We start from the raw sequence: 26,378 nt of genomic DNA, 5'->3' as shown, positions 1-26,378 counted from the left end.
GGATCTGTTCAGACCTTTCAGCTTCTGAACACTCCCGAAATTTTGACACTAGCCCCACGGCAAAGTTAAAACCACACTGACTCAAGCTGCTTTGAGTGACACAGACATCAGTCAGGAGATGGTGCCTTACACGTTGCAGTAACTGCATCAAATACTCACCTTTTGACCCGGTTTCCCAGACAAACCTACATTTCCCTGCAGAAATACAGACCGTTAGTCACACAGTGACAATGACAGAGGTTGAAAAATTTCAGATAAGGGTCCTCTGTGTTATCTAAAGGGTGTAAGCATCAGACTCAGTGCTGCAATGCTGCCCTTAGGAGGTGGTAGCAGCTGAAACAGCCTAGTATGATGCAAAGAAGGGGAAAAAATCTGATCCCAAGAGGGGCTCCTACAAGCAGACATTGTCTAGATGCACATCTTTATCATTTCTGAAATCACTAATTCCATGAATGACTTTGACAGAGGGGTGGGGATCTCAAATATGCTATTTTTTGCAAGTTTTGACTACATTAAAGTGAAAGAGACAATTAATACCTTCACAGGAGGAAACGTGAAGGCATTAACCTTTACTAGCCATCAGTGAATACATGCAGGAGTGCCTTAAACACAAAAGTCAGGAAGATAAAGCTCAGGCTTGCCCTCAGGCCACAAAACCACTGGGAATGGGGCTTCCTTGGCTTTCTTCCTTGCAGCATCACCAGCTGAGCTTTGACTTCCTGAGCTTTACTCCAGATTTAGGAGTGATCCTCTCTCTGCATTTTGGAGGAGCATTGTCTTCCAAAGTCAGGTGCAAAGATCCCCTGGGAGTGACTAAGAGATTGCCTCTCAACCTCCCAGTGTGTCTGTTAGCTTTCTCTTTCACACCCTGTGTGTTGCTCCACTTACCCTGTCCCCTGGGTCTCCCTTCAGCCCGGGCTGACCAGGAATGCCAAAACCTGGGCTTCCCTGAAAAACAAAACAAAACAAAACAAAAAAAACCCAAACAAACAGAAAAAAAAAAAAAAAAAAAAAAAAAAAACACAAAAACAAAGCCAATGAATATCTCACTGCATCACCAAAGAGCTTTTCCTCTCTGGCTCCACGTTCCCCATCTTGCCACATCCCTCTGCCTCCTCACCATGCTGCTTCCCACCTCTAGGAAATGATAATTTTCAAAAAGCAGTATTTGGTGAAGCCAGCAAGTGCCTCAGTTCCCCTGTCCTGGTTTTAGAGATCGGAGACATGAGCCCACTTGGCTCTTCACGATATATTCTGTGCCATAACCACAGGTACCTGTCCCTGTCCCACCGCTATTTTGCAGCCCCCTAAGGGTCAGACTACTTCTTGTCCCTGCTATAGTGGATGGGATTTTGTTGCTAGTGCCCTGTTTGGTGCTAAGCAGGATGCAAACAGGGACACGGTGTCTTCCAGGAGCAATTCCAAGCTCATAAATAAGATAGCAGGAAAGGCCAGAGCAGATCCCAAGAATTTTCACCAACCCCAGGCAGCCAGGTGAGCCAAGCACTGGTAACTCCTCATCCCTCACTGACTTCCTTGCAAGCAGTTTTTGACTTCTCCATGTGAGCACAGGTTTCCCCTGGGCTTAGAGCACAGGAGTGTCTGACACAGGAAGGCAAGTGGTGAATAAAACCCTTCCATCCACAAAGCATGTGCTGAGAAGAACAAGTGCATTACCTTCTCTCCTTTGTCTCCTTGTATTCCTTTGTCTCCTCGTGGTCCCAGGGCCCCTGTTGGTCCGATATCTCCCTGTGGATAAAGACAACCCCAAAGCAAGTAGTATCATGCAGGAAAGCCAAGCTCTGTTCATGTGGCTTGGCTAGAGCTGCATTCTGCAATTTCAACCCACTCTGAAAACCATTCCCTTGGGAAATCCATCCATCCATCCATCCATCCATCCATCCATCCATCCATCCATCCATCCATCCATCCATCCACATGGCTGATGTTGTATGTAACTTCACACAACTGTAAGATGCTGTGTGTGCTCTTATGGTGGTGTCAAACACAAAAAAATGCAGGTCCCAGGTCACTACCTAACTGCAGCTAGCCTAGAATAAGAGAGAAATTTTTGCTAACCCACATTAAACAATCTGGAGAATAAAACCAAAGAAGGGAGGTGGCACAAACACCCAGGCCCAGAGAAAAGGGCAGAACTCATTAGCTTTAAGGGGTGAGGAAGGTCTGGAGGGTATTTCATGAATACCAGGAGTCAGAAAGCCCAGAGGAGTTTCTCCTGCAGTAAATACTCCTTACAAGGATAAGGGAGATCTTTAATTTCTCTGCAGATTGACAATAAACTATAAAGAATAAAGAAAAAAAAAAAAAAAAAGCTACTCCAGGCCATGTACCACCATGAAGACTAGACTGTAAAAGCGAGCTATGTGTGTTGCTCTACAAAACAGATGTAGAATATGGACATCATTCAGGTAACAGCTCTGTCTCAGAGATCTCCCTGATGTGAGAAATTTAATTTCCTCCAGTCATGGGGAGGCCAAATTCTGGAGGTGGGGTCCTAAGAGGTGGGGAACTCTCCATCCTTCGAGGTGCTTAGTGCAAGGTCCTGGGGAACCTGACCCAGTTTTGAAGTTGTCCCTATTTTGAGCAGAAGGTGGGACTGGTGACTTCCAGAAGTCCCTTCCAGCCTCCGCTATTGTTTGACTTGGTGTCAATGCCTCCCTTGGCTGGAAACTAGCTTCTGTGAGTGGGATGAGTCTTCCATGAACTCTACCTTCTAAAACTATCACATGGAAATAGCAGATTTCCCCACAGACTGGAGCTAGAAAGAGAATGACAGGTACAAAATGTTAATAAAAGCAAAAGAATTACCAGCAGGGCAAGGCTGTTGCTAATTTTCCAACCTCTCCTCTCCAGCCCTTCACAAGGGATATATGATTCAGGCAGTAAATTGTCCAGCCCTCGCTTTTCTTAGTCAAAGTTTCATCTAAGTTTCAAGCAGTGCTAATTAATGGACTTACCCTCGTACCCTTCTTGCCTGGTGGTCCCAAAACCTGAGGATAAAAAGAAATCACAGACGTTCTCTCTTATTTGGGAAAGGATCTCCCTTTCAAAGGAGGGTCTATTCATGCTACCACTTCCAAGGCAGGAGAATCTCAGCCTTGTTATGGGATAGGAAATGCATTGCCTACACTGGGACAGAAAACACCAGGAAGGGCTCCAAGACAAATGCCAAGCCCAGTGAAGCTTGTGGAGGGATCCCACCAACCTCAGTAGATTTTGGCTCCAGGGATAAGACCGAAATATCATTCATAAGTGAGGGGTAGTTGACAGATATCTGCTGTAGCCTTTGCTAACAAACAACTTAAAAACCAAAGGACTGACCTTTGGACAAAAATAAATGTTAAAGGTCGCACTATGACTCTGCAGAGCAGCCCTGACCTGGATTTTGGGACCATGGAGCTGTCTTCCTACCTTGTGTCTCCAAAACAATTCTGTTGGTTTTGCTCAGAAGGAAATTTAGGGCACCCTTGCTCATTCAAGCATCCTCCAGGATGCATTGGTGTGTCCTGGTGGTGGGTCTCAGCCCTCGGTGCAACTTCCAGCTGCTCCCACAGCCCTTGCAGAAGTGCTGTGAAGTGCACAGAGGTGGCCACCACCAAAATTTATCCTGAAAGCTGCCCTAGCATTTGGAAGGACATGAACAGGATGCTGGAGGAACCTGTTTCCACTTGAGAACAAGGCAAATAATAAAAAAAAAAAAGAGACATCAGCAGTGTCACTTCAGCAGGAACCAGAGCAGCATGAACAAGGGAACAAGTCCAGAACACAGGCTTGAGCAGGGAAGAGGCTTTATCCTTCTGCTCCTCTGAGAAGCCAGGGGGCAACTGTGGCACAGGGCTAGGAAAAAAGAAATGGAGCAAGGGAGAAGAAGACATGGCTGGTTGGAGGGACAGGGATAAAGTCTCTTAGTTCATCCCACACTTCAGTGGGATGCATCTCTTGGTCCTTGGTCTACTACCACCACTGTTGGTGATGCTGTATGGCACAAGAAGGGCTGTAATCCACTCATAGTTACCCCCATAGCTGGAGCACCTGGAAATCCTGGGTTCCCCTGCAAAGCAAGATGACATAAAATGAACAACCTGGGACAATGAAAAAAATCTCCTACTTAAATCAGCTCAAAACCCTGTTCAGAAGATGAAAAGAAAATCAGAAATGAGATTCTGAGCTTTCAGGGATGCTCAAGCGACTCCCTGCTGGCTTCTTCTCCGTGTAGCCCCTGCTAAGCACACTTGACTGCACCTGCAAGATCTGCACAGGCCATACAAGCTGGGGAAATTTGGGACACCATCCCTTGAGCTAGCCAAACATGCCCTCTTGCTGTTTGACTTACTTGGTCTCCCTTTGGCCCTGGAGGTCCTGGGAGTCCCTGTAAGAGAAAAGCAGAGAGACAGGAGACAGCCCTGAGATTAGGGGAGCAATCAGACCAGGTCAGTGCTTTGTCTAATCCAGCCCTGGGACTCTGCTCAGAGCTGGAAGCTGCAAGCATGTGTATCCACTGTACTTACAGCACCTTAGGGACCTAATAAAGCATATAACCTCGAGGTAACAAGGACTGGTCCATCACTGCCAGACCCTGGACATCCTTTCACCATCAGTACCTGTCTCAGGATCCACACTCCTCTCCTATAAAAGGGGCTGCAGCACCCTCCTGAGCCTGGTCAGTCAAACAAGAGGCTCAGGACACAGCCCATATATCCACTTCAGGCCAATGACTTGAGAAAGACTGACAGCTATTTCCACTTTTCATTATCGTAGTTATTCTTAGGAAAAAAATCCACTGTCTCTTTTGATCGTTGAGTTTATAATCGGCTGGGGGAGCACTTGTTCAAGCAGCAAAATTGAAATCAAGCTCAATAAAATAAATCTGTCAATGCAGAGGATGGACTGGCAAAGAGCAATCAAGGGTTGTTTGCTTGTTGCAAACTGCCTAGGATATTTCCCACTGATGCAAGGTCTATCCCATGCACAAGGGCTCCTTCAGTAGCAAGAAGCTCCTGAACTCTGTGGTTACACAGCACATAGATACACGGCCTGGACATCTACATCCAGATTGCGAGAAGCCTTTGGGGGGACCTCAAATTCCCTCCCTGGATCCCCAACCTGATATCTCAGCTGCTCTGTTCTGAGCCTGAATATGGAGCCAGGGCTGATTCCCTCCTGCTGTGCTATCCAGTGCTGCCCAGTCTCACCTTTTCCCCTTTAACACCACCTTGCCCTTTGTTACCCTGAAAAACAGAAGATGCTTTTGTTAAGATTAGGCTCCGCTGGCAGAGCAGGATCAGCCTGAAAGTTCACATGCTGCAGTAGAGCGTGCTGAGCATGGTCCTTCCACTGGAGGTTGTGAAAGCCATGGGGAAAGCAAGTAAAAAATTAAAGGAAAATTAAGATTTTCTTACATATATATATATCACATATGGGATATATCATAAATTATATATGTAGTCCATGTATTTATGCATTGTATGTTATTTTAAATACCTCTATTATTTACAATTTATATTTATAATTAAGACATTGTATAATCAAGCACGTTCTTATCTATACTTTAAATATAATGCCTAATACTAAACTGCATGTATATTATAATATACAGTTACTATATACTAGATAGTTATATCATGACCATTTACTACCTAATATAATATACATATGCATATATTATTATTGGTATATATATAGACCATCCTGAGCTTGATCAGACTGTTTCCTCCCAAGGAGCTTGAGAGCTCAAGATGAGACAGCCTCTTGGAAAAGCTGAAGTTTACTGCATAGAAAATGTGCAGGACTGGAGCTTATATTTACATATAAGTAAGTCATATGTACATATAATACATTATATTTACATATAAGTTTATTTATTTATGTATTTATTAAAATCTTCGTTTAGAAAAACTTTCTTCTGAATTGATTAATTTGGAGGCACATCCTTGGCTCAATTGGTTCTCCACTCCCAGGTGGTCCCGGTTCACCCTGGATGAAGGAGAGCAGCAGTGATTGCCTTCTGCACCCTCTGATTTCATCTCAGAAAGAGCTCATAAGTGTATGGCCAACATCACCAATTACCCCACTGGTGAGCACCCTGCCAAAATTTGCACTTTCTCATTGAAATACCTGGCCACAGACCCACGTTTCACAGGTCTGTGCAGTTCAAGGAGGTCTTTTCTCTCATGAAGAACAACACATGAGCAGCAAACTGTCTGTTACCACTTGCAAAGGCCTCACGGATTTAAGACCCATCTCCATTTTATGAAGGTTAAAAAAAAAAAAGACCGTTGCAAAGGAGAGCAAAATATTTTGTTTCAGGCCAATGAAACATTTCCTTGAATATTATATTTTTTCCCCTATTTTTCACCTCTCCTGGAAGTATGACAATAAGTTCTTTTGGGGTCAACATGGATTTTTTTTTTTTTAACTTTATCAGACCTGAAATAAATCAGTGGCTCATATTCCTTCGGGCATCAGCAGTCACTCCAAGTATAACCTGAGTTACCTGGAGAAGGGGACGTGCAGAGAGCAGTGCAACTCAATCCTATGTGGTTGCTCTTCCAAGAGCTGTACCAACCTGGGATGGTGCTGAGATGGCTTTTGTACCACCTAAGCCCATGCCTGGTGCTTTCTGTGCCAGAGAAATTCAGATCTCCTGAGATGAAAATTGCTGAAAATTTGGTGCCCAGGACTTCAGTCTTGCTCTAGTGTCAACTTCCAGCGTGAGCTGAAGTTGGATGCTTCAGGAAGATGCAAAAAGCCACTCAAACCTGAATTTAGAGACTTTTCTCCCAGCTCAGGAGAATCTCCTGATGGTTCAGAGGAAGGTGCCTGAAATGCAGATGTCAGGCAATCTGCTCCTCACATCTTCATCCCTCCTCATCCCATCAGAGCTGGGATTAACCCTGGTGCATGAGAGTTCATGTTCCTCCCAAAACACGTTTAACAGTGGCTGTTACAGTTCTGCAGGTTCTCCCTGGCCACAAAAAAAATGGCATTTATTATATTATTGAGATAGTGCCTCTCACTGCCATTCCAGGTCTCTGCAACATCCCACAGCAATGACTTCCACAGGCCAATGACTGCTGATGCACAGAATTATTCCCTTTCCTTGCTTTCAAGGAAGGGGTCAATGTTCCTACAGCCCATGATGATGGTTAGGGCTGGATACATCCCTTGGCACCTGAGTATCAAGCACAGTGACTCAGGTTCAGGGTTTCAGTACCCACCTTTGGACCTGGTACTCCTGGAGGGCCCATCGCCCCCTAAAAAAAAATAAAATAGAAAATGAAACAGTGAAAACTCAAGCTTTAAAAGCCCAAGTCTTCCCTTCTTTGTCCCTTTCCTTCGAAACCACGGGTTGTACCCACCAAGGAGAAGCTAGAGGAAAGGTCCTGGAGGAGACTTTGGAAGACACTGAGCCCTCTAAGGGGACTTCAGCAGATGTGTCACTGCAGAAAGGCCACCCACCTGCTCTCCTTCTTCCCCCTTCGAGCCAGCAGTGCCAGGAATGCCAGTTCCTGCCATCCCCTGCAAGGTAAGCACAGCATTGTGCTCAGGAGAGCTGAATCCCCAGACTGCAAAGTAAGATACATCCTACACTGCAACCTGCTTCCAAGCTCTGGTCCTAACCACCCTGCAAAGGAGGAGGGGAGAAATTTGCTCTGTAGCCATTTAACTAAAATAAATGCCCAGCCAGTGCAAGATGCAAACAGCGACTGGGAGGAGAGAATTGAAAACAAGGGTCTGTGGATATTTTCAGTGACTATTTGAAGCAGGATGGGGGATTCAGAGGAGCAGCCCCATCCAGGGGACAGGAAGATTGCAGGGCTTGGGAGGAAAAACCATTCCTGACAGCAGGAACTGCAGAGATCTTCCACTGGGTGGAAGCAAGAAGACTGGGAGGAATACAAGGGCTTGGATGGAGGTGGAGCATCTCCCCCACCATGCATGAACTTGAACACATATGAGCAGGGAGTGGAGGGGAGTAGGGGAAAATCCCGACATGCCTCCACTATTTGCAGTTATTCTACCCTGATATTACTTTGCCTCAGTTATTCTCAGCTCCCCCTTGGGATGATGGATCCTGCAAACATCAGGTACGAGTAATGACCTTTTCTCCACGTGGTCCAGGCAGTCCAGGAACACCATCCAGTCCTACAGGGCCTGGCAAGCCAGGTTTCCCCTGGAAAAGAAGAGACATCATCAAATCTTTTTCTTCCAAACTGTTTGTTACCAAATGTACTAAAGAGAAGATTTATTAAGTCTGCAGAAACACAAACAGAGAAATGTGTTTCCTGACGAGTCTGGCTTATTGGTTTCTTTGCAACTGAGCATTTACAGAGATGTTTATTTAGACCCAAAATGTCTCCCCTTCCTGCCCTCCCCAAAATAGACTATGGATCATTGTCCTCACTCAGGAAAAGAAAATCAGATGTTTTTGCTTGTTATATGGGAAGATAGAGGTTGGGTGCTTGTGTTGATTTGGCAGTGGGTGCCTTCTGCAGTGGCACTTCAAGGCTGTGTTACTGGAAGAGGGTGATCCCAGTAATGCTGCTGATGTAGAAGTGGTAAAGACTGAAATAAGGAAATGTCTGGTCTATGGGATATAGCTCTGCAGTAGGGTAAAGGTTACAAAAAAAGCACTTGTGTATGATGATGGACAGCAATAGGCACCTTGGGAAGGATGTAAAAACAGGAGATGCATAAAGTCCCTGAGTAATCTCTCAGGCTTGAATCATTTGTAATGCAGGGACTTCCCAAACCAGACAAGGTTTAATTATCCTTAGTAGCCCTCCATGGACTACTTTCCTTTTTTCCCTTCCAATACTGCAAATATCCTTGTGGGACTTCTTGTGTGAAGAACCATCCTTTTGGTTTTCTCGAATCTGCCACCAGCTCAGTTCATTTACTGTCCTACACTTTTGATCCACTCTCTTAATCCACCTTCATGCCCTCCTCTGGACCTACTCCAGACTTCTCTGCCCTCCTCAGACAGGGGCAGGGGTCGGATTTGGGATGTTGGAAGGAGCAGGGTTGCACTGAGCTGCTCCCTGGGTGATGGGGACAGGAGGGGTTCAAGGTGGAATCACTGCCACTTTGGAGCAACCTTCATCAAGCAATATTTGCTATCATCTGCCAACACAATTGACTATACCCAAGGGTTTGTCATCATGGCAAGCATGGTGATGGACACAATTCCTACTGCTTTGCTCTGTGCCATGAGGATGAGCATGTCCTTGCTTTTAGCAAAACGAGTGGCTGTGATCTTGTGACTTTGTTGACTTTCTAACATTTTCCTTTTGGCTATTGGTGAGTGATGGGTCAGCAGGATGAAGCTGACAAAGTGAGAAATGCTTAACTGACCATGCTTAATCTGCCAGCCCTCATCAGCAGAGCAAAGCATCTCAGAGTGACGGCTGATAAGAGCTGGCAGCAAACATTGTCCCACTACACCCGCCCCAAGTGGCAGCAGGTGTCCCCAGGCCAACAGCCCCTTCCCACCATGGCCAGTGAAATTTCTGCAGCCACTGGCCATCGGTGGACAACTCACCGGCTCTCCCGTGCCTCCTCGGTCCCCTTTGAGGCCGTTCCTCCCACGAGGGCCCTATGTGAAGCACAGAACAGTCTCACCATCTGTCCCAGCAACCCTTTTGGGTGTTGATGGGCATCTGGTAAGTATTGAAAACAGAGCCTATTGGGCAGCTTAGAAATAATAATAATAATAATAATAATAATGATAATAATGATGATGGTGATAGTAACTATGATGATAATAATAATAATAAAGCCTTGCCATCACCTGGTAAAGTGAAAGTCAGTCTCAGGTACTTACTCTGATACCCGAATCCCCTGGTTCACCCTGAAACAAAAATGACAAGGAGTATTAGTGCAGCCTGGTAATTTAGAGAGGGGTTCCTCTCTAAATTTAGGTCATGGCCAAAAGCTCCTGCAGGCTGACAACCCCAGAGACCAAAACCCCTACCTCCAAGGGAAAGCAGAGATTTAGCAGAGGTGTCTGTTATCTTTCATGCTTTAGACTCCTCAACTTGCAAAATTAGATGTCAAAACCGCCTTAGGGCAGACTGGAGTGGAATTGAGGTCTCTTGTTTTCTACTGAGACTTTTTTACATCCTCCAGTGCAAGGGGACATTTGGCAACAACCATCAGTCCTATTTTAGCTGTGCACAGCAGAAGTGATCCCAAGGATTTCACTCCAGCCACTGAACAACCTTTGTATGGACCTGGAGATGTAAAAGTCTTAGGGCTCTTGAGTGAACAGAGGGTCTAGGGACGCTGGGCTATGCCAGGTTCCCCCCCTGTGTGACACAACATCACAGAGCCATGCTACAAATAATCTTCCTCACCTTGATGGAGATACCTGGTGGCCCCTGTGGCCCTGGTAAGCCTGGTAAACCTGGCGGTCCTGCTACCCCAGGAACCCCCGGCTGTCCTTTCTGTCCCTGCAACAACAAAAAAGAGAGGGGAGAGAGGGATGTGGGCTCCCTCACAGCTCCCTTTGCTGCTCTGTCAGTGCCATAGAGGCTGAAGGGCTCAGCACACCGGGGGTACAATACTCACAGGGGGGCCAGGCTGCCCGTTTCGGCCGGGAATCACCTCCACTCCTCCCAGGACATAGCCTGGTTCGCCCTGTGTGCAAGAAGAGGAGGAAACATGTTCAGTTGTGCTGGAATGTCCAGGCAAAAACAGGCAGTTTCGTGATTTAGAGGCAATAAGCAAACTTTAAACCAAGCAGCCCCTGAAAGACATGCACCTCTCTACACTGCAAAACCAAACCACTTGGTTTCAGTAACTCTTTTAGAGGTACTAGAAACCACAAGGCTGTGCCGTGAGTTCTGCTCACTGGCATGGCAGAAAATTAATCCTGGGGAAAAAAAATGGGGGTTGGCCTTCAGCAGGATTTGTTCTCTGATCCAGGGCATTGTGTAGCCATACAGACATCTTGGGTCCATGCAAGGAAGGAGGAGAAATGTGCATTTGGGGATGATGGACGGACAGGAGGACTGCTCCTAGGAAGTGTCTACAACTGGTCTTAAGCCTTATCTTTCTGTGTCCTAAAAGTGAACAAACAGACTTCTTCATAGGGGAACTCCAAAATGCAGAATGACCCAACCTGTTTCTGAAAAAAAATGAAATGTCCCAAGAACCTGCAATAATAACGGAGCAGTTTTCTCCACAGAGGCTTTAAATGCCTCCTAGCAAAGCTGAAGGACAAACCCCTAAGAAAAAAAAAAACTAGTGGTGTAGGAGGGTTAGTTATGAATAGTTCAGAACTTCATATTCACATATTATGAATATGAAATCACAAATCACTGTGCAAATGCTTAGAAATAAGAAAAGAGAGCAAGATATATTTTATTTTTTTTCCCAGTCAATCCCAAGAGTGAAACTCACTCGGTCTCCTTTTGGCCCCACTGGTCCTGGATAGCCAGGAGCTCCCTGGAATTAAAGATAAATCACATGGCGTTAAAAAACAAAGCACCCACAAGATATCACTGTGGGATGTTCAAGTCACAGACCGACCTCTTATAAAACCTCATTCAGTTTTTAAGTAGTCATGTGAAGAGGTTCCTAGATGTGGGTTTTGGTCCCAACAATGATGAGAATCATATATGTGTCATCCACAGGGCCAAAGGCTCATCTGCCTACACATATTTTCCAAGCATTGGTATGAATAGTTGCATGAACAATTTTCATATGGGAAGTCTGTGAGCTATGATGCTGCTGGTGATAATGCAGTAGGACGGGTATATCACTGAAGGCAGAGTTCACAGTCCTTGGCCTTTTTTCTGGAGATTTCTATTTCACTGAGGGTTACTTGGCTAGAAATATGCCTGTGTTGTACTGCAGTATTGGCCAGATCTCTGAGAAGAAGGAAATCTGAGTGGCTGACTCCAGTTCACAGTCAGAAGTGAGAGTCTTGGCAGGAGACACAGAACCCAGAAAAAGAAAAAAAGAAAAAACGAAATAAATTGAAAAAAGAAAGAAAGAAAGAAAGAAAGAAAGAAAGAAAGAAAGAAAGAAAGAAAGAAAGAAAGAAAGAAAGAAAGAAAGAAAGAAAGAAAGAAAGAAAGAAAGAAAGAAAGAAAGAAAGAAAGAGCTAACAGACTTCCTTGTCTTGGTCTGGAGCTGTCTGGTGACAAAAAAATAGAATGTGCCACTTGGGGCCTCCTGTCCTGCTCAGCACTACGGGCCTTTGAAAAGCTTGGAAAGCAAAGCTTTAGGGTCCCGCTGCATTGATGACATTTGCTGCATTCAATATACTTACGATATCACCTTGGATGCCAGGGAGTCCCTGCAAAACAGGAGAGAGAGAGACTTGAGAGCCATGCTGACTGCTCCGTTAAATGCCACTTTGACTGAGTTCGTTAAAACAAATACATACCATGAGCCCTGGGGGACCAGGAGGACCTGTCCTCCCTGGCCTACCCGGCAGCCCAGGAATGCCATCCTTCCCAGGCAGGCCCTAAACATGTAGAAAGTAATAGTATGCAAGTTATGGCTCCAGACCTGCAAATCCAAACACTTTCATGCAGCACTAGCTTTCTGCACTGCTTCAGGGAATCCTCCATTGCCAGCACATACACATACACATATGCATCTTTTCCTTTTTGCCTGATTTTCAAAGCCAGCATGAAGCAGCATATATCAAAACACCAGCATAAAAGATCTGAGGATGATTCTTTGCTAGATCTCTTCATTGTTACTAATAATTTAGTTGTATAACCAAGTGGATGGTTCGTGAAAATGGACTCACCCTCTCTCCTTTCTCTCCCTTCATAACAAATCCATATGAGTCGTAGCCTCCACGAGTTGGTGAGCCCCTGAAGCTCTTGAAAGGAAAAGAAAAATAGAAGAGATGATCAGAAAATCATTATCCACCAAACACAAACCAGACTGACCATGAAGTGCTGACTAGCATACCCCTTGTCTTATGCAACAGAAGCAAGGTTGACCACCTAGGAGACTGATTCATTTCCTCACTAAGGGACACGATTTAGTAGTGACACTCAGTAGGTCAGGTTGATGGTTGGACGTGGTGATCTTGAAGGTCTTTGCCAACCTAGATGATTCTATGATTCTATGTATTGTTTATAGTGTCTTCAGTTTGCACTGAAATTTGGAGAACAGGATGGAGAACCTAATCACCTGTCCAAAGCAGTGAGCAAGATGTTTTTCTGAAATATATTCCCCTGAATCAGTGAACAAATTCTTACCTTCAGGCACCAGGGACCACAAGCTTCCTCTCCTTTTTGGAGGTGTGGTTGAGCTGATGATGGGGCGGGAGGGTGTAGCTTGCTCTCCGTGTCATCAAACGGCAGCTGCTTGTTGGCCTCATGTGTGGCAACCTGCATCATGGAGTTCAAGTTACATTAGTGATCCTCCAGGTTTTGGGGCCAGACATCAAAAATTGTCCCTCAACATGTCTCAGGAGGTTACTGTGCTTTTACACCACCAACCTTTTCATTCAAATAACCATATTACTGTTGGAGGTAACTACAGACAAGCTCACATCCTTTCCAAAGACCAGAGTTAGAGGAGGGGATGAAGCAGCTCACCTCCCCACTAGGCAACTGGGCCCCTGAAGGTTGAGGATCAGAGCAAATGACTTCTATCAGCTCTCGGAGGATCTGGGGGAAGTCGTCAAATGTGCTGATGTAGAAAACATTCTGGAGGTTTTGCTGCAGCAAGATGCTGTTGAGCTCAGCAGGGTCGGCTCCTGAGACACCCACAGCAATGATGCGGATTCCTGAAACACATCACTCTTTCAGTGGAAGCAGAAATGTCTGAGATCAGTGTCCAAACCCTCACTCCACTTGTCCTGAGAGAACTCACTGACAGCAGTGTGTGTGAGTTATAGCAAAATCAAGACACTCAAACTAGGAACAGGAAGAAGAAAGGGTGAAGAAGTGAAGAAAGCAAATGATGCACTCAAAATGCACGAGTGGAGTAACCTTCAACCCTCTGGAAATTCAGCCTCCTCTGTACATGAAGGAGAACCAAGGCTCTAGGGAAACACAATAGGGCAATTCTTACCCAAAGCATGGGCTACTCTGGCTGGTGGCAACACATCGTCCTGGGATTGCCCATCAGTCACAAGCACCAGCATGTGAGGAAACTCAGGTCTCATCCCTCTGGAGGACTGAAATATCTCCTTTAGCATGTAGGTTATACCACGAGCTGGGCAAACATAGAAAGGCAAGATGTAAACCTACAGAATAACACTTCTGTAGGTTTCCTAACACGGTCTACAGGGGGGACCTGTGGGGCCTCTTCCATGCATGGGGGAAAAAAGTTATGCTGTGTGGCCCCATAAATAGATTGTAGACCCTAGCATGGGCCAATGCTTTTTGAGGGAAGACAGCAATAAATGAGATTGGATGAAATTGTTCAGGTTGATTTCAGCAGTTTCTGTTTTGGAAAAGGAAAAAAGATGTTTAGCAGATTTGAAGCATTTTTTTCACTACATTTTAGGGAAAAAAATCACAGAATTCCCATTTCCAAATTTCTTTAGAAAGATCAGGAGAGTTTCCTAAAGAACCCTCCCCCAAAACTGAAATGGTTAAGAAACCCCAAAACAGCATAGAAAGTCTCCTATGAGCAGTAAAATGTCTTCATTGACACAAACTCCAAAAAAAAAAAAAAAAGGGACCAGAAGAAAGTTTACCTAAGAATTTGCAATCTGACCTGTTTCACACCCACTTACTCTAACCAGTCCTGTCCAAATTCTTGTATTCTGACCAGCCCAATTTCTCTGTGTTGCTAACCAATACCACTAAGCCAGGATGAGGTACACAAGCCTTCATTTAACATATATGGGTTCCTCAATGCTTCCCCTTACATTGACTGACTGGAAGATATTTAGGTGGGCCACTTAAAAACGATAAAGTTAAAACTAACTATCTTCAGTTTAAGATTACTGCTCATGTAACTTGGGGGAAGCAGGAATACCCCACCATCCTTCTGGGAATGAGTAGGTGGAAAGTGCTCTGTGGGTTTTTAACTCTGTAAGACAAGTGTCTGCATTTCTGAGATGCTGAGCTGATGAAGAGCTGTGTTATTTGTACAACAGAGGGAAACAAAGGACATTTATGCGATGACACTCCATAAAAATAGGACCAGGTACATTGTTTTGTTGTTAGGGTAACAAGGCAATAACCATTGGCATTTACTGATTAGAATGTGCATTGAGTGGGTAATAAGGATGCTTCAGCATCAACTATCCTTATCTAATGTTTATGGGCTTGATCTCCAAGCCAGGTATAAAAACCTCCCTTAAGTGTAGGCAAGGTTATAAAAAAACAAAGAGAAACCCAGTAGCAAAACTAGGACACGGATAAAGGACACCAGGCTGGTTGGACAGGCCATCCCTGGGAATAAAACCAAATTCAACTGTCTGTTGTCAGATTTTACAGAACTTTGGACCATAACTTTCTACCCCACATGTGGGCTTGCACTTGCACACCTGTTTTTGTGTTGCCTCCAGCGTAGTGCAGCTCCTTGATGGCTTTCAGGGCGCTGTTGCGGTCCTGGTGCTGGTTGAAGTGGAAGGCTGCCCTGGGCTCCTCGCTGTACTGTGCGAAAGCAACCTGGCAAAGAAAAGGGAGGCAGGGGAGAGAAGAAATGTGGAGGGATCAGGCACAAAGCAAAGGTGCCATCACTCAATAAATCTCCTTGATAACACAAACAGTTGCATTGCAACAGAAGTGGAATGAGGCTGAGTTTCTTACAGACTAAAAACAGGCACAAAAACATCTGTCAGGCTGGCAGATGACACATAGGGCACAATTCAGGTGCTTCAGCAAGGGCAAAGTGCTATTTTCTGCTCTCTAGGGCATCAGAAATTTCTGCACAGGCTGGTAGATAGAGCACAGAACCAAAGGGAAGTACAATTCTGGCAGCTCACAGCTGGGTGGAAGCATCTCCTGGTGCAGGATCTCCCATGGCAGCATGCATCCCTCCTGAACTAAATTACCTTTAGGCAAAGTGCTTATCCTCTCTGAACCTCAACATGAGTGAGCAGACTGCTGTCATTGCAGAGGTGAGCAACAGGCAAACACTTGGAAGGAAAACACGTTCAGGAAACAGAAGAACAGATTCTTGCCTGTGTCCCTTCTGGCCCAATCTTAGGGAAATAGGAAACGATTCGGAAGAGGAAATCCTTCACTTTGTTGAAATTGCTCTGGCCAATACTTGAGGATTCATCCACCAAGAACCCAACGTCTGCTTTGAACTTGCCACAGACTGCGGAGGAAAGAGAGAATCTCTGTGAGCTGTGTGGTCCTAAAGGAGCATCATGTTTCTTTGTGCTGAGAACAATAAAACAAATCCAGGCATGGGCATCTTCTGTGATGCCAAGTGTCATTGAGTGAGCAGTCAGCACCTTCACCCCCCAAGGATAGAGCTGAGAGCTTAATTGCATGATATATGCTTTATTCATTTCCCCAACGCTGGTCATTCTCACTTCTCAGCAAACAAAGATTAATTTTAGCTCCTGACACCAGAGAAGACCATGATTTCTGGTGGTTTGACCCCCTTCATCATCATCATCAAATCACACACAGATGCACACTCACTTGGCCCAGGGAGAGTTGTCAGCGGTGCAGACGCTGTGGTGGTTGCTGGCAGGGTGTCTGGGGTTGGTGCTAATGTTGTAGCCGTGGCTAGTGGGAAAGGAGTGGTCCTCACATTGCTAGGAGCTGTGGTTGGGGATCTCATTGCAGCCAATTTTGCAGAAGTCATGGGAGAGACCAGTGCAGGTGAATCTGTGTGAGGTCCTGCAGCAAGAGGGAAAAGAGGAAAAGATATTTGTTAACCCCCTCTTAGTTATGGTGTAAAACACCACAAGGGTAGAGAAGACAAGAAATTAGCCTCAATAGCAGCTACCTAGGAAAAACTACACCATAACCTTCCTGCCTTCATACCTGTTTGTGCAGTGAGTGTTGTCTCTGGTCCCTCTGTATTTCCAAAGACTGGCCTTATGGAAAACAAATACATCTCCTTGGAGCTCAGTCCTGTCACTCGGTATGATCTTGAAGCTGCTGATAACAGTTCCAGGGAAAGATCAGAATCTGGAAAAAAGGAAGAAACATGCATTAACTGAGAGGCAGAGAAGCTCAAGAAAATCCAATGTCAGGAGCATCCCATCTGTTACTGACATCACCTTTGGCAAACAGGAGCTTGAGAAGCAGATGAGTTTTGGGCATGGTAAAATGGATTTGCAAGCTGCAATGGTCAGGCCCTAAACCAGCTGAAATAAGGTTGTTTGCATCTCTCTGAAGTTGAGAGGGATGGAATAAAGCCTGATGTTTGTGCAAATGTTTAGAGAGGGCATTTGGTCCAGGCACTGAGCTCTGTGACCATCCAATGAAGGAACATTAATTATGGTTTGCAAACGCTGGCACGTATAGAAACAGGATTCTTTTTGTTAATGAATAGAAAGCTTGCTGTAAAATAGAAATAAACATAACTTGAGAAAACTGACTGCATACAATAGATAGTTTTGCTTCAAAGTGATAGGAAAAATCTGTGAAAATGTCATAACAATGTTTTGACATTTTAAAAGTGTGTTATTTTGGAAATACTGAATGATGAGTTTTGACATTGCTCAAAGTGAAACTTGTACCTTTTCATTCTGAAATAGCATTTTCTCTTAAAAGAAAAGAACGTTAGTTTCTAGGGAAATAAATTCAATTGTTGTAAATAACTTGTTTCAACTTTATTGAATGTTCTTCATTACCCCAGAATAAATTTTGGAAGGGATGTTTTCTTCCTTTAAATATATATATATATACTTATATATATATATTATTCCCTCTTGTAATTTGACTGAAAATCTTCTGTTCCTCTCCATTTGGGTAGGCAACTCAAGATAATAATTATCATAGATGACTTGTTATTCTGCCTGAAGAGATCTGCCTGAAGAGAAACATAAGCTGACAGCTCTGCTGAGACAGATCTAAGGCAGCCCACTCCTCACCCCTGCTTAATACCCCCAAAGAGGTAAATTTAGCTACTTTTCCTTTTCCTCTGTGCCACTGTGTAGCACTAAAACCCTCTGTTTCACATGATGTTTCCCACAATCAGAAAGTGTTTGGTTACCGTGTTCATGCTCTGGACAAGCAGAAGACTTTGTTGGTGGACAGAGGCAGGAAACACCTGGATCATACCCAGGATGGGATGCACAGCACAAGGCTGCCAAGCACATGCAGGAAGAGGTCTGCAACCACTGAAGAAGGCAGATGGTCTTTGCTGGAGACAGTTTTCGAAGAAGAGTGAAATGCTTTGCAAGGGACAAGAGATGTGAGGGTCAAGGAGCAACTGCACGATTAAACGAGCCTCTGGATGTTGATTGAGTGGATGCAAAAAAAGTGGCTTTGGTGGTCTAAGAACAGTCAAGAGAAGCTAGAAAGAAGAAGGAGGAGGGCAAGATCTAGGTGAACTTCTCCAAGGTCCCTAGTGTCACTGGGGGGATGAAGACTGGCTCTTAATGGAGCCCCATTGAAATGTATGGGGCTGGTTTTATGTAAAATGAGGAGATCTACAGCTGGGATGACCTCCAGCTGAGTAGAAGAGGACCCAGTCTTTTACAGGGCAGGCTGGTGAGGGTAGGCAGGTAGGGAGGAGGGCATTAAGTGAGCTTGAAAAGGGAGCAAGGGAAATGGGCAATGAATGAGAATTCATTTAGCAAAAAAGCAAGTTGCTGAGAAGAAAATTAATCAAGGCAGGCAGAGAAAAAAAAAAAAAAAAAAGACAAAATTCTTAATTGCCTTTATACACTCATGCTGGCAGCCTGGATAATTAAACAAGAGAAATTGGAATTACTCACTTATGAGCATAAATTTGATCTTGTTGGTACTATTGAAACTCAGTGGCAAGATTCATCTGATTGTAATGTTAAATCAATAGTTATAAACCTATTTCAGAAGGATCGATTGAGTGAGGGCACAGTGGGACTGTCAGATGTGGTATTATCCATTTCTGAGCCCCTGACAACTCTGAAACCAATGATTTTTGAATACTTACAGATCGATATTTTAACAGCATGGCACAGGAGAGGAACAGTTGCATTAGATCACTTAAGTCACCCTAGAGAGCTGAATGTTCAGTTCCCTAATCACTTACCTATAATATGTAGAGCAAAAAAATGATGTTATCACAGGAGACTTCATCCTGAGTGACATATGCAGCAAGTCTTAAGCTGCCAATACCAAAACGTCCTTGGAATTAGAAAAATTAAAGCTGATGACCTGGTAACTCAAAAAGCACTGCAGGGAGCACAGGGGAATTGCATCACACGTTTTTCTTATTGACTTGTGAAGATGAACTGATCCCTAGCAAAAAAGTTAGTGGCTGAAGCAACAATGACAGGAAACTTGTTACATCCAAAGAGGTTTAAGCCCACTCCAGGAAAAAAAATAAATAAATATAGCTGGTACCTTAAAACAGTAAAACTCAGTAAGGCCAAATCAACTGAAAAAGAAAACATACCATACACTAAAAACTGTGAGCAATGATTAGGAAAGATTTAAAAGTTCTTTACTATATAGTAAAGGTCTTAAAATGATAAGAATTAAGGCTTTATGGATGGCAAAACCAGCCTTTTTTTGATTCACTGCAACTCTTCCTGCTGTAGTAGCAGGGCCTCTAGAGGAAGAGAAAATGATAATGCCAATCAGGCTTTTTTTTTTTTTTTTTTTTTTTTTTTTTTTTTCCTAAGCAATGTTTACTTCTCTGTTTTCTTCCTCTGAGGATTTTGCAATGGTCACATCGATCATCTTGTGAACCTCCTCAATGACACAGTTTTCTTTTTTCCCTCTATTTTTCACCCAAATGAAACTGAGATTAATGGATATGGTTCATGGAATACCTTCAGAGTCAAACCTCTGTTTTCATGTCCAGATGGGGTCAGCAGTGATGCCATCAACAACAGCATCATTTAACCCTGGCCAAACTGGGAAGCACTTGGAAATAATAGTCATGATATTAGAAGGAATCAACAGCCACTTAAGGCTGGTGTTGGAAAGAAATTTCCCCTTTATTACCCACCCCTTGCATCTTCTGCTGCATCAGCTGGCTCTAAGACCAAGTACTGAATTGAACACACCACAAGGTAAGCCAGACTTGTCCATGGTCCATCCTCAGATCCTCTTGGGTGATGGGGCAACTCAAGATGGAGGGTTCCAAATTACAAACCATCTTCCTTTCCCCACCAAAAATGGTTACCTGAGGACAAGCGCCACGTTAATAGGTACGTGGATGCATCAGGAACAGCCGCCCAAGTCAGCAAAACACTGGTTTCTGCAGCTTCCTGCACCGTGAACTCGGTCACTTTGGGTAAATCCACTGTTGGAAAAGAGAAAGAAAGCAAGGTCAGGAAGGGTAGAAGCTCCTACCAAGGGCTTGACTGTGCTGAAATGAAAGAGATGCATCTCTTTTGGGAGACTCTGATCCAGGCCCCACTGAAATGAAAGGCAAAAAGTCCAAATAGAAACGATGAGCATGAAGCACAACTCTGCTCCACTTGTCCACAGCTCCAGATGCTGGTGAATGATGATATCTGCCCCAGGGTAAATATCCCTTAAATATCCCTTATTAGAAATATTCCTTAGCTCATGACCAGTTTTCAGAGTCTTTTTTACCTCCTTAGCTATTGTGTTTCTGATGAGACGAAGGAGTCCCTGCAGCACTTTAAGGGTTTTCCAGAAAGCTGAGGCAGGTAAGATCCTTTGATAGTGGGAATTGGTGGCATTTTAGCAAATAACCATTGGAAATCTTGGCACTGCCCTTGTCCCCCCTCGGTGGTCTCTATACTCACAGGTTTTGGCTGTGAGGAGCGTGGGGCTTCCCTCCTGGCCCCCAATCACTGCAGACACGCAGACAGTATAGGTTGTGCCCTCCTTCAGACTGGGGATTGTGAACGAGATGGTCTCTGCTTCAACCAGCTGTGAGGTTTCCAAGCCACCTAACAAAAATTGCAGCCACACCAAAAAAAAACACACAATGCTACATAGAAATGGCAGCGCAGTTGCTGTTGACAGTTATTGTTACAGCAGTTTCTGCACACAGATCTTATGGAAAATGACCAGGGAGGATGTTATAAGCTCATTTTGCATACAGGGGAACCAAGGTGTGGGCAGCTATGGGATCTGGTCACAAAGGCATCACATAAACTGCTTCCCTGTTTCTCCAAATCCAGCTATGCCTGAATCTGACCAATATCTACTTTGCAAACTAAAACATGGCCAAGTTTCAGGGCTTCAGCCTGTCCCCAGACATTATAGTCCCTATCCACCCTGATCACCAGTGGGAAAAGAACTGAGCTGAGCTAAGCTCCTGTTTTCTGAGGACCTTTGTGTTCTGTCCTCATACTGCATCCAAGAGAGGAGGATGCTTACCGCTGAATGGCACCCAGGATATCTTATAGTGAGTTACCCCTGGAAGCCTCTTCCAAGACAGCTTCAAACTATTTACACCAGTGTCAGTAATCTTCAGATCCTGGACGGTCTGGATGGGGTTGGAGTCTGCGAGAGATGCTGCCGAAATGAACCAGGATGAGATGTTGTTGGGGTTTAAACTGGCTGACAGTTAAATATCACACAGCTGTTTGCTCAGTCCCCCCCTACCCCACAGTGGGGTGGAGAGAAAATTGAAAAGTGCAAGAACTTCTGTGTTGAGATAAGGACAGTTTAAGAAAAAAGAAAAGGAGAAAAGGAAAGGAAAGAAAGAAAATCAAGTAAAAGAATAAACAAAGCAAGTGATGCACAACACAATTGCTCCCCACTCACCAAATGATTCCCAGCCTGTCCTCGAGCAACAGACACCCCCCACCCCATGTTAATTGTTCAGTGTGATGCCATATGATATGGGATATCCCTTTGGCCAGTTGGGGTCAGCTGTCCTGGGTCTGTCCCCTCCCAGCTCCTGCTACACCCTCAGCCTCCTTGCTGGCAGGGCAATATGAGAAGCTGAAAGTCCTTGGCTTTGTAAGCACTGCTCTGCAACACCTAAACCATCAGCATGTTATCAGCATTATTCTCATCCTAAATCCAAAACGCAGCATCCTACCAGCTACTAGGAGGAAAATTAACTCTATCCCAGCCAAAAGCAGGGCAGACGTCAGAAGGAACACCCCAAGAATGAAGGGCCAGGACCACAAATCCAGCCCTGATGTCCCAATACAAGGATGTCTGTTCCACCAGGACTTACCTGTGCGGTGAGTCAGAGTCACCTCTGGCCCCTCAGTCTTGCTGAAGACAGCCCGAATGCTGACTTTATACTGGGTGTCAGGCAGCAAGTGGTCGATACGGTGAGCTAACACCCTACTGCCCAGGTACTGAGTCTTGGCAACCTGGTTTTCTGTGAAAGAAGGGAAAGGAAATAGCAATTACTTGCTGTACTGTGGTTTCAGAGCTTTGGGGATCGGTTTCATAAATAGAAGAGCATGAATACAAAAAGGAAAAGATTTGTCACCTATAGGTGCAGGCTCAAGGCCGTGTTTCTTAGTAGTGAGATCTTTTTCCTACCCCAGGCACTAGATAAGAAGTTTGGAAAGGGGTCTTCCATCACCATGGCCACCAACGTGGGTCTCTGCCAGGAACATGCATGTGCACCCTGTCTCTGCTCACCATTGCCTGCTCCCACGGGGCTCCACGTGACTTTGAATTTGGTGGCAGCTGCTGTGGCACTCCACGCCAAAGACAGGCTTGTGTTGGTGTAGGATGTCACCTTGAAATTGGAGACGTAGCCAAGAGGAGCTGCAAGATGAAGACAGCATTAGATGGTGCTCACCGTGCTCAGCATTACCACATTGCCCCCCTCAAACTGCAGCAACAGAGGTGGACATACAATGGTTCACCACTGAGGGGCAATCTCTGGCTACCAACTGGATCACTGTCTTTCTCTATTTTAGGTGAAGAATTTGTATCTGCTGCCTCTTGTCCAAGCAACCTGGTCTCCCAGCACAGCCATTTGGGGTCCTCATTCTTTGAGGCAGGAGGCAGCTACCTGTAGCAGGCATCCCAACACAGTCCACCAGGCATCAAGGACTGTGTTGGGATGTTCCTCTCCCTGCATCTCCCTGTAGCAGAGTTTATCAAGGTCTCTTCTCTTCCAGCTGAACTATTTGACAATGTGGAATACTTTGGCTATTGGTATGGATTTTGAGATGCCTGAAAGTTCGGTGAACGCAGATTTGGTGGTTCATATTTGAAGCTTTGTCCAAGCCCAAGGCACATGAACATATCTACGGCAGAGCATGCTGACTCCAGTTCGCATTTGAAGACTCCCAAGCAGAAAACCCAGAGCCTTTGGGATTCCTGCGCTCACCCATCAGGTCAGCAGGGCAAAGGACCACCACCGTGGTGCCCCTGATAGGTGACGGCAGTGAGGTGCTGGAGGCACAGTGTAAAGCTTTGCAGGGATACACCAGGTTGAACCAGCCACACAAAATGTTGTGTGCTGCAGTGGTTATTTGAGTGCTTTGCCCATACTCACATGTCCTGGCTGAGGTTGTGATCCCTGGTCCTTCCACTGAGCCAAAGAGCACATAGAGGGAAATCACGTACTCGGTGTCATGGGCCAGGTTGCGGAGCCTGTAGGCTGTGATCGACTTGTTGAGGGACAGCTGACGAGGCCGGTCTTTGCCAAAAAATTCTTTGCAAGAGAGGGAAAATAAAACAGAATAGGATAAAACTAGAGAGTCTGGAGAATGCCGTGTTTTCCCCAGCAGTCCATCTCTGTCTCAGCTGAAGTGCTGCTGGAGGACATCTGCATGTGCTGGGGCACGAGAGTGCGGTTGTGTGTTTGAATTTGGGCTTGAATGACTAGGAAGGAACTGAACTAGCCAAGAGGAACCAAAAGGATCAAACCAGATGTATTGGGTTTATGTGGCAAGGTTTTGGTTGGGGGGGGCTGCAGGGGTATCCTCTGTGAGCAGAGTCCAGCAGCTGCCCCATGGCAGATCAGAGCCAGCTCCATCCAGCTCCAAAGGGACCTGGTGCTGGTCAGAGCTAAGTTGAGTGGCATTGGTTGGGCCTTTGGGAGGAAAGGAAAGGGAAAAATGAAGGGGAAAACCCTGCTGCATTACAGAAGCTGGGAGAGAGGGATGAGCACCAGCCCTGCAGCCCCCAAGGTGGGTGCAGCAGGAGGGCAGGAGGTGCTCCAGGCACACAGCAGCAGTTCCCCTGCGGCCTGTGGAGAGGCCCCTGGTGGAGCAGGCTGTCCCCCTGCACCCATGGGTCCCACATGGAGCAGATCTCCACGCTGCAGCCCCTCCATGGGTGGAGGAGCCCCCGGTGGAGCAGGTGGATGTGGCCTGTAGGAGGCTGCGGCCCATGGAGAGCCCCCGCAGGAGCAGGCCTCAGGATGGAGCTGCAGCCCGTGGTGGCCCCGTGCTGGAGCAGTTTGCTCCTGAGGGACGGACCTCATGGGACGGAGCCGTGTGGGAGCAGTTCTTGAAGCCCCTGAAGGATCAGTTCAGGAGGGACCCCACATGGAGCAGGGGCAGAGAGGGACCATGAGGGAGCAGTGGAGACGAAGCATCAGGGACTGACCGCAGCCCCCATTCCCCTGTGCAACTTGTTGAGGAGGACACAGAAGAGGGTGTCTGTGGGGAAGGTGTTTTTAGTTTGCCTTTAGTTTCTCACATTTGTAGTCAGGAGCTGGTGAGGGTGATACAGGCTGGAGGACAGCAGGATCTTACCCGGTGTAGGACCCCAAGCCACTCGGTACCCAGTGGCCCCAGCAACCGAGTCCCAGGAGACCAGAGCACCACTGATGGATATTTCACTCACTTGCAACATCTGCACGGTGCTTGAAGCCACTGCAAGAAAGCAGAGTTGCCCAGTTGCATCAAGGTCCCCACAGCTTCTAAGTGACCCCCAGACAGCTCTCTGCACCAAACACGCAGGGTGGTGACCACAAATGGCACCAACTCCGTGCTCCCAGCACATCCTCACCCCATCCATGTCCTCTTGGACTGTTTCTCTTGCTCACACCTTGCTGCAGGGCACCCACCTGTGGTTGCTTTTGCATTTACTACCGGCCCCTCAACATCTCCGAAGATGGGGTTGATGGTGACGGTGTATTCTGTGCCAGGCTGCAGCCCCTGGATCATGTAGTAGGTGTAGGTGTTGCTGAGGTTCACATCCTGGATGCTGCCCTCTGCAAAGGGAAACGATGGGTGAGGTCCCTCAAGGAGGACCCCCAATTTGGAAGGGTGGTGGGCAATCACACAGACACTCAAGGACTATCTCGGTTGCCTGAGATTAAAGATTTTGTCCTCCTGGTCTGCACGTGTGTCCATGAGGTCCTCAAACCAAAGACAGTAGGGATGATGCTTAGCTCACATCTTGGTTGAGGAGGTAATGTATAAACAGGCAGAAATAACCCACAACCATTTTGGGCAGACCTCAGTGATCACCAACCGATCAAGGTGGCTTAGGGCTTTGCAGGCCAAAGAAAATAAATGAGGTAGAAAAACCAGAAATGGAGGTACGTGGGGCTGGGAGCAGTCCTTTAAGAGGGTCCACATGCTGCCCAGTTCTGGGTGACATGCTGCTGGAGCCATCCTGCCTTCCCTGCTGGACACAGGAGACAAGTGATGCCACAAAAGGTTTTCTCCATGTTAATCCTATTTTTTGTATCACGGACTAGAAACCGCTCAGCAGAACTTCTCAGCATCACTCCAGGGGGGAGCATGGACAGAGAAGAGTTAAAACCTAATCCTTGGGGGATCGGACCCCCCTTTTTAGAGGAGCAGAGAGGTGCAGGCAGCAGCAGGTTGGGATTTGGGGGGGGGCTGCCATTTACAGTTTGGTCACTGGAGGGTGCCATGTCCCCATCTTCTGCTTCCACCAGCACCCTGCGCCCCATCCCCCTTTCCCACCTCCCCCCCACTCCATGGACCTTCTCTCCGTATCAGGCGTTCATTTATTTTTATCTATTCTCTGTCAGAGAAGAAAAATCCACATCCTCCAGCACCTGGGATGGCTGCAAGGGAACGGACAGCAGGTGTCCGATCCCAATGCCCCTGCACACAGGGGGATGGGATGGGATGGGATGGGATGGGATGGGATGGGATGGGATGGGATGGGATGGGATGGGATGGAGCGTGGGAGAAGGACCCCACAGTCATGAGGGTGGGCTGTCCCTTGGGATTTTTGTCACCTCTAGATTTGGGGTGAATTAGTATTCAGTGAAAGAGCTGCACAGGTACCACAAAACCCAGAGCAGAGGTGATGTGCTGTTGCTCCTTCAGCTGAGGACATCCCTCATTTTCCCCTCAAGATGTGGCAGGAGAGGCACATGTACTCCATTTCTATCTGGGACATTAAGCAAAGACTGGC

The 26,378-nt window shown here is 46.0% G+C and overlaps 1 protein-coding gene across 1 annotated transcript in view; it reads right to left on the bottom strand.

Moving 5' to 3' along the window:
- LOC311430552 (uncharacterized protein) overlaps positions 1–26,378 on the bottom strand; it is a 117,413-nt gene that overhangs the window by 52,903 nt on the left and 38,132 nt on the right. Inside the window, exons 13-44 of the mRNA XM_084507256.1 lie at positions 25,048–25,194; positions 24,734–24,853; positions 23,527–23,685; positions 22,659–22,787; positions 22,240–22,389; positions 21,429–21,566; positions 20,849–20,995; positions 20,257–20,376; positions 16,956–17,102; positions 16,608–16,808; positions 16,136–16,275; positions 15,497–15,620; positions 14,068–14,211; positions 13,590–13,780; positions 13,248–13,379; positions 12,788–12,862; positions 12,416–12,496; positions 12,299–12,325; positions 11,425–11,469; positions 10,591–10,659; positions 10,377–10,472; positions 9,845–9,871; positions 9,563–9,616; positions 8,123–8,194; positions 7,480–7,539; positions 7,239–7,274; positions 4,355–4,390; positions 4,037–4,072; positions 2,979–3,011; positions 1,678–1,749; positions 889–948; positions 160–195 (exon numbers count right to left, since the gene is read on the bottom strand). Coding sequence (XP_084363382.1) covers positions 160–195; positions 889–948; positions 1,678–1,749; positions 2,979–3,011; positions 4,037–4,072; positions 4,355–4,390; positions 7,239–7,274; positions 7,480–7,539; positions 8,123–8,194; positions 9,563–9,616; positions 9,845–9,871; positions 10,377–10,472; positions 10,591–10,659; positions 11,425–11,469; positions 12,299–12,325; positions 12,416–12,496; positions 12,788–12,862; positions 13,248–13,379; positions 13,590–13,780; positions 14,068–14,211; positions 15,497–15,620; positions 16,136–16,275; positions 16,608–16,808; positions 16,956–17,102; positions 20,257–20,376; positions 20,849–20,995; positions 21,429–21,566; positions 22,240–22,389; positions 22,659–22,787; positions 23,527–23,685; positions 24,734–24,853; positions 25,048–25,194 — 3,104 coding nt within the window. The remainder of the gene's footprint in view (positions 1–159; positions 196–888; positions 949–1,677; positions 1,750–2,978; positions 3,012–4,036; positions 4,073–4,354; positions 4,391–7,238; positions 7,275–7,479; positions 7,540–8,122; positions 8,195–9,562; positions 9,617–9,844; positions 9,872–10,376; positions 10,473–10,590; positions 10,660–11,424; positions 11,470–12,298; positions 12,326–12,415; positions 12,497–12,787; positions 12,863–13,247; positions 13,380–13,589; positions 13,781–14,067; positions 14,212–15,496; positions 15,621–16,135; positions 16,276–16,607; positions 16,809–16,955; positions 17,103–20,256; positions 20,377–20,848; positions 20,996–21,428; positions 21,567–22,239; positions 22,390–22,658; positions 22,788–23,526; positions 23,686–24,733; positions 24,854–25,047; positions 25,195–26,378) is intronic.

This window comes from Aythya ferina (assembly GCF_964211825.1).
Source record: "Aythya ferina genome assembly, chromosome: 1".
NCBI classification, from domain to species: domain Eukaryota; kingdom Metazoa; phylum Chordata; class Aves; order Anseriformes; family Anatidae; genus Aythya; species Aythya ferina.
This window is presented reverse-complemented; position numbering and strand designations above follow the sequence as displayed.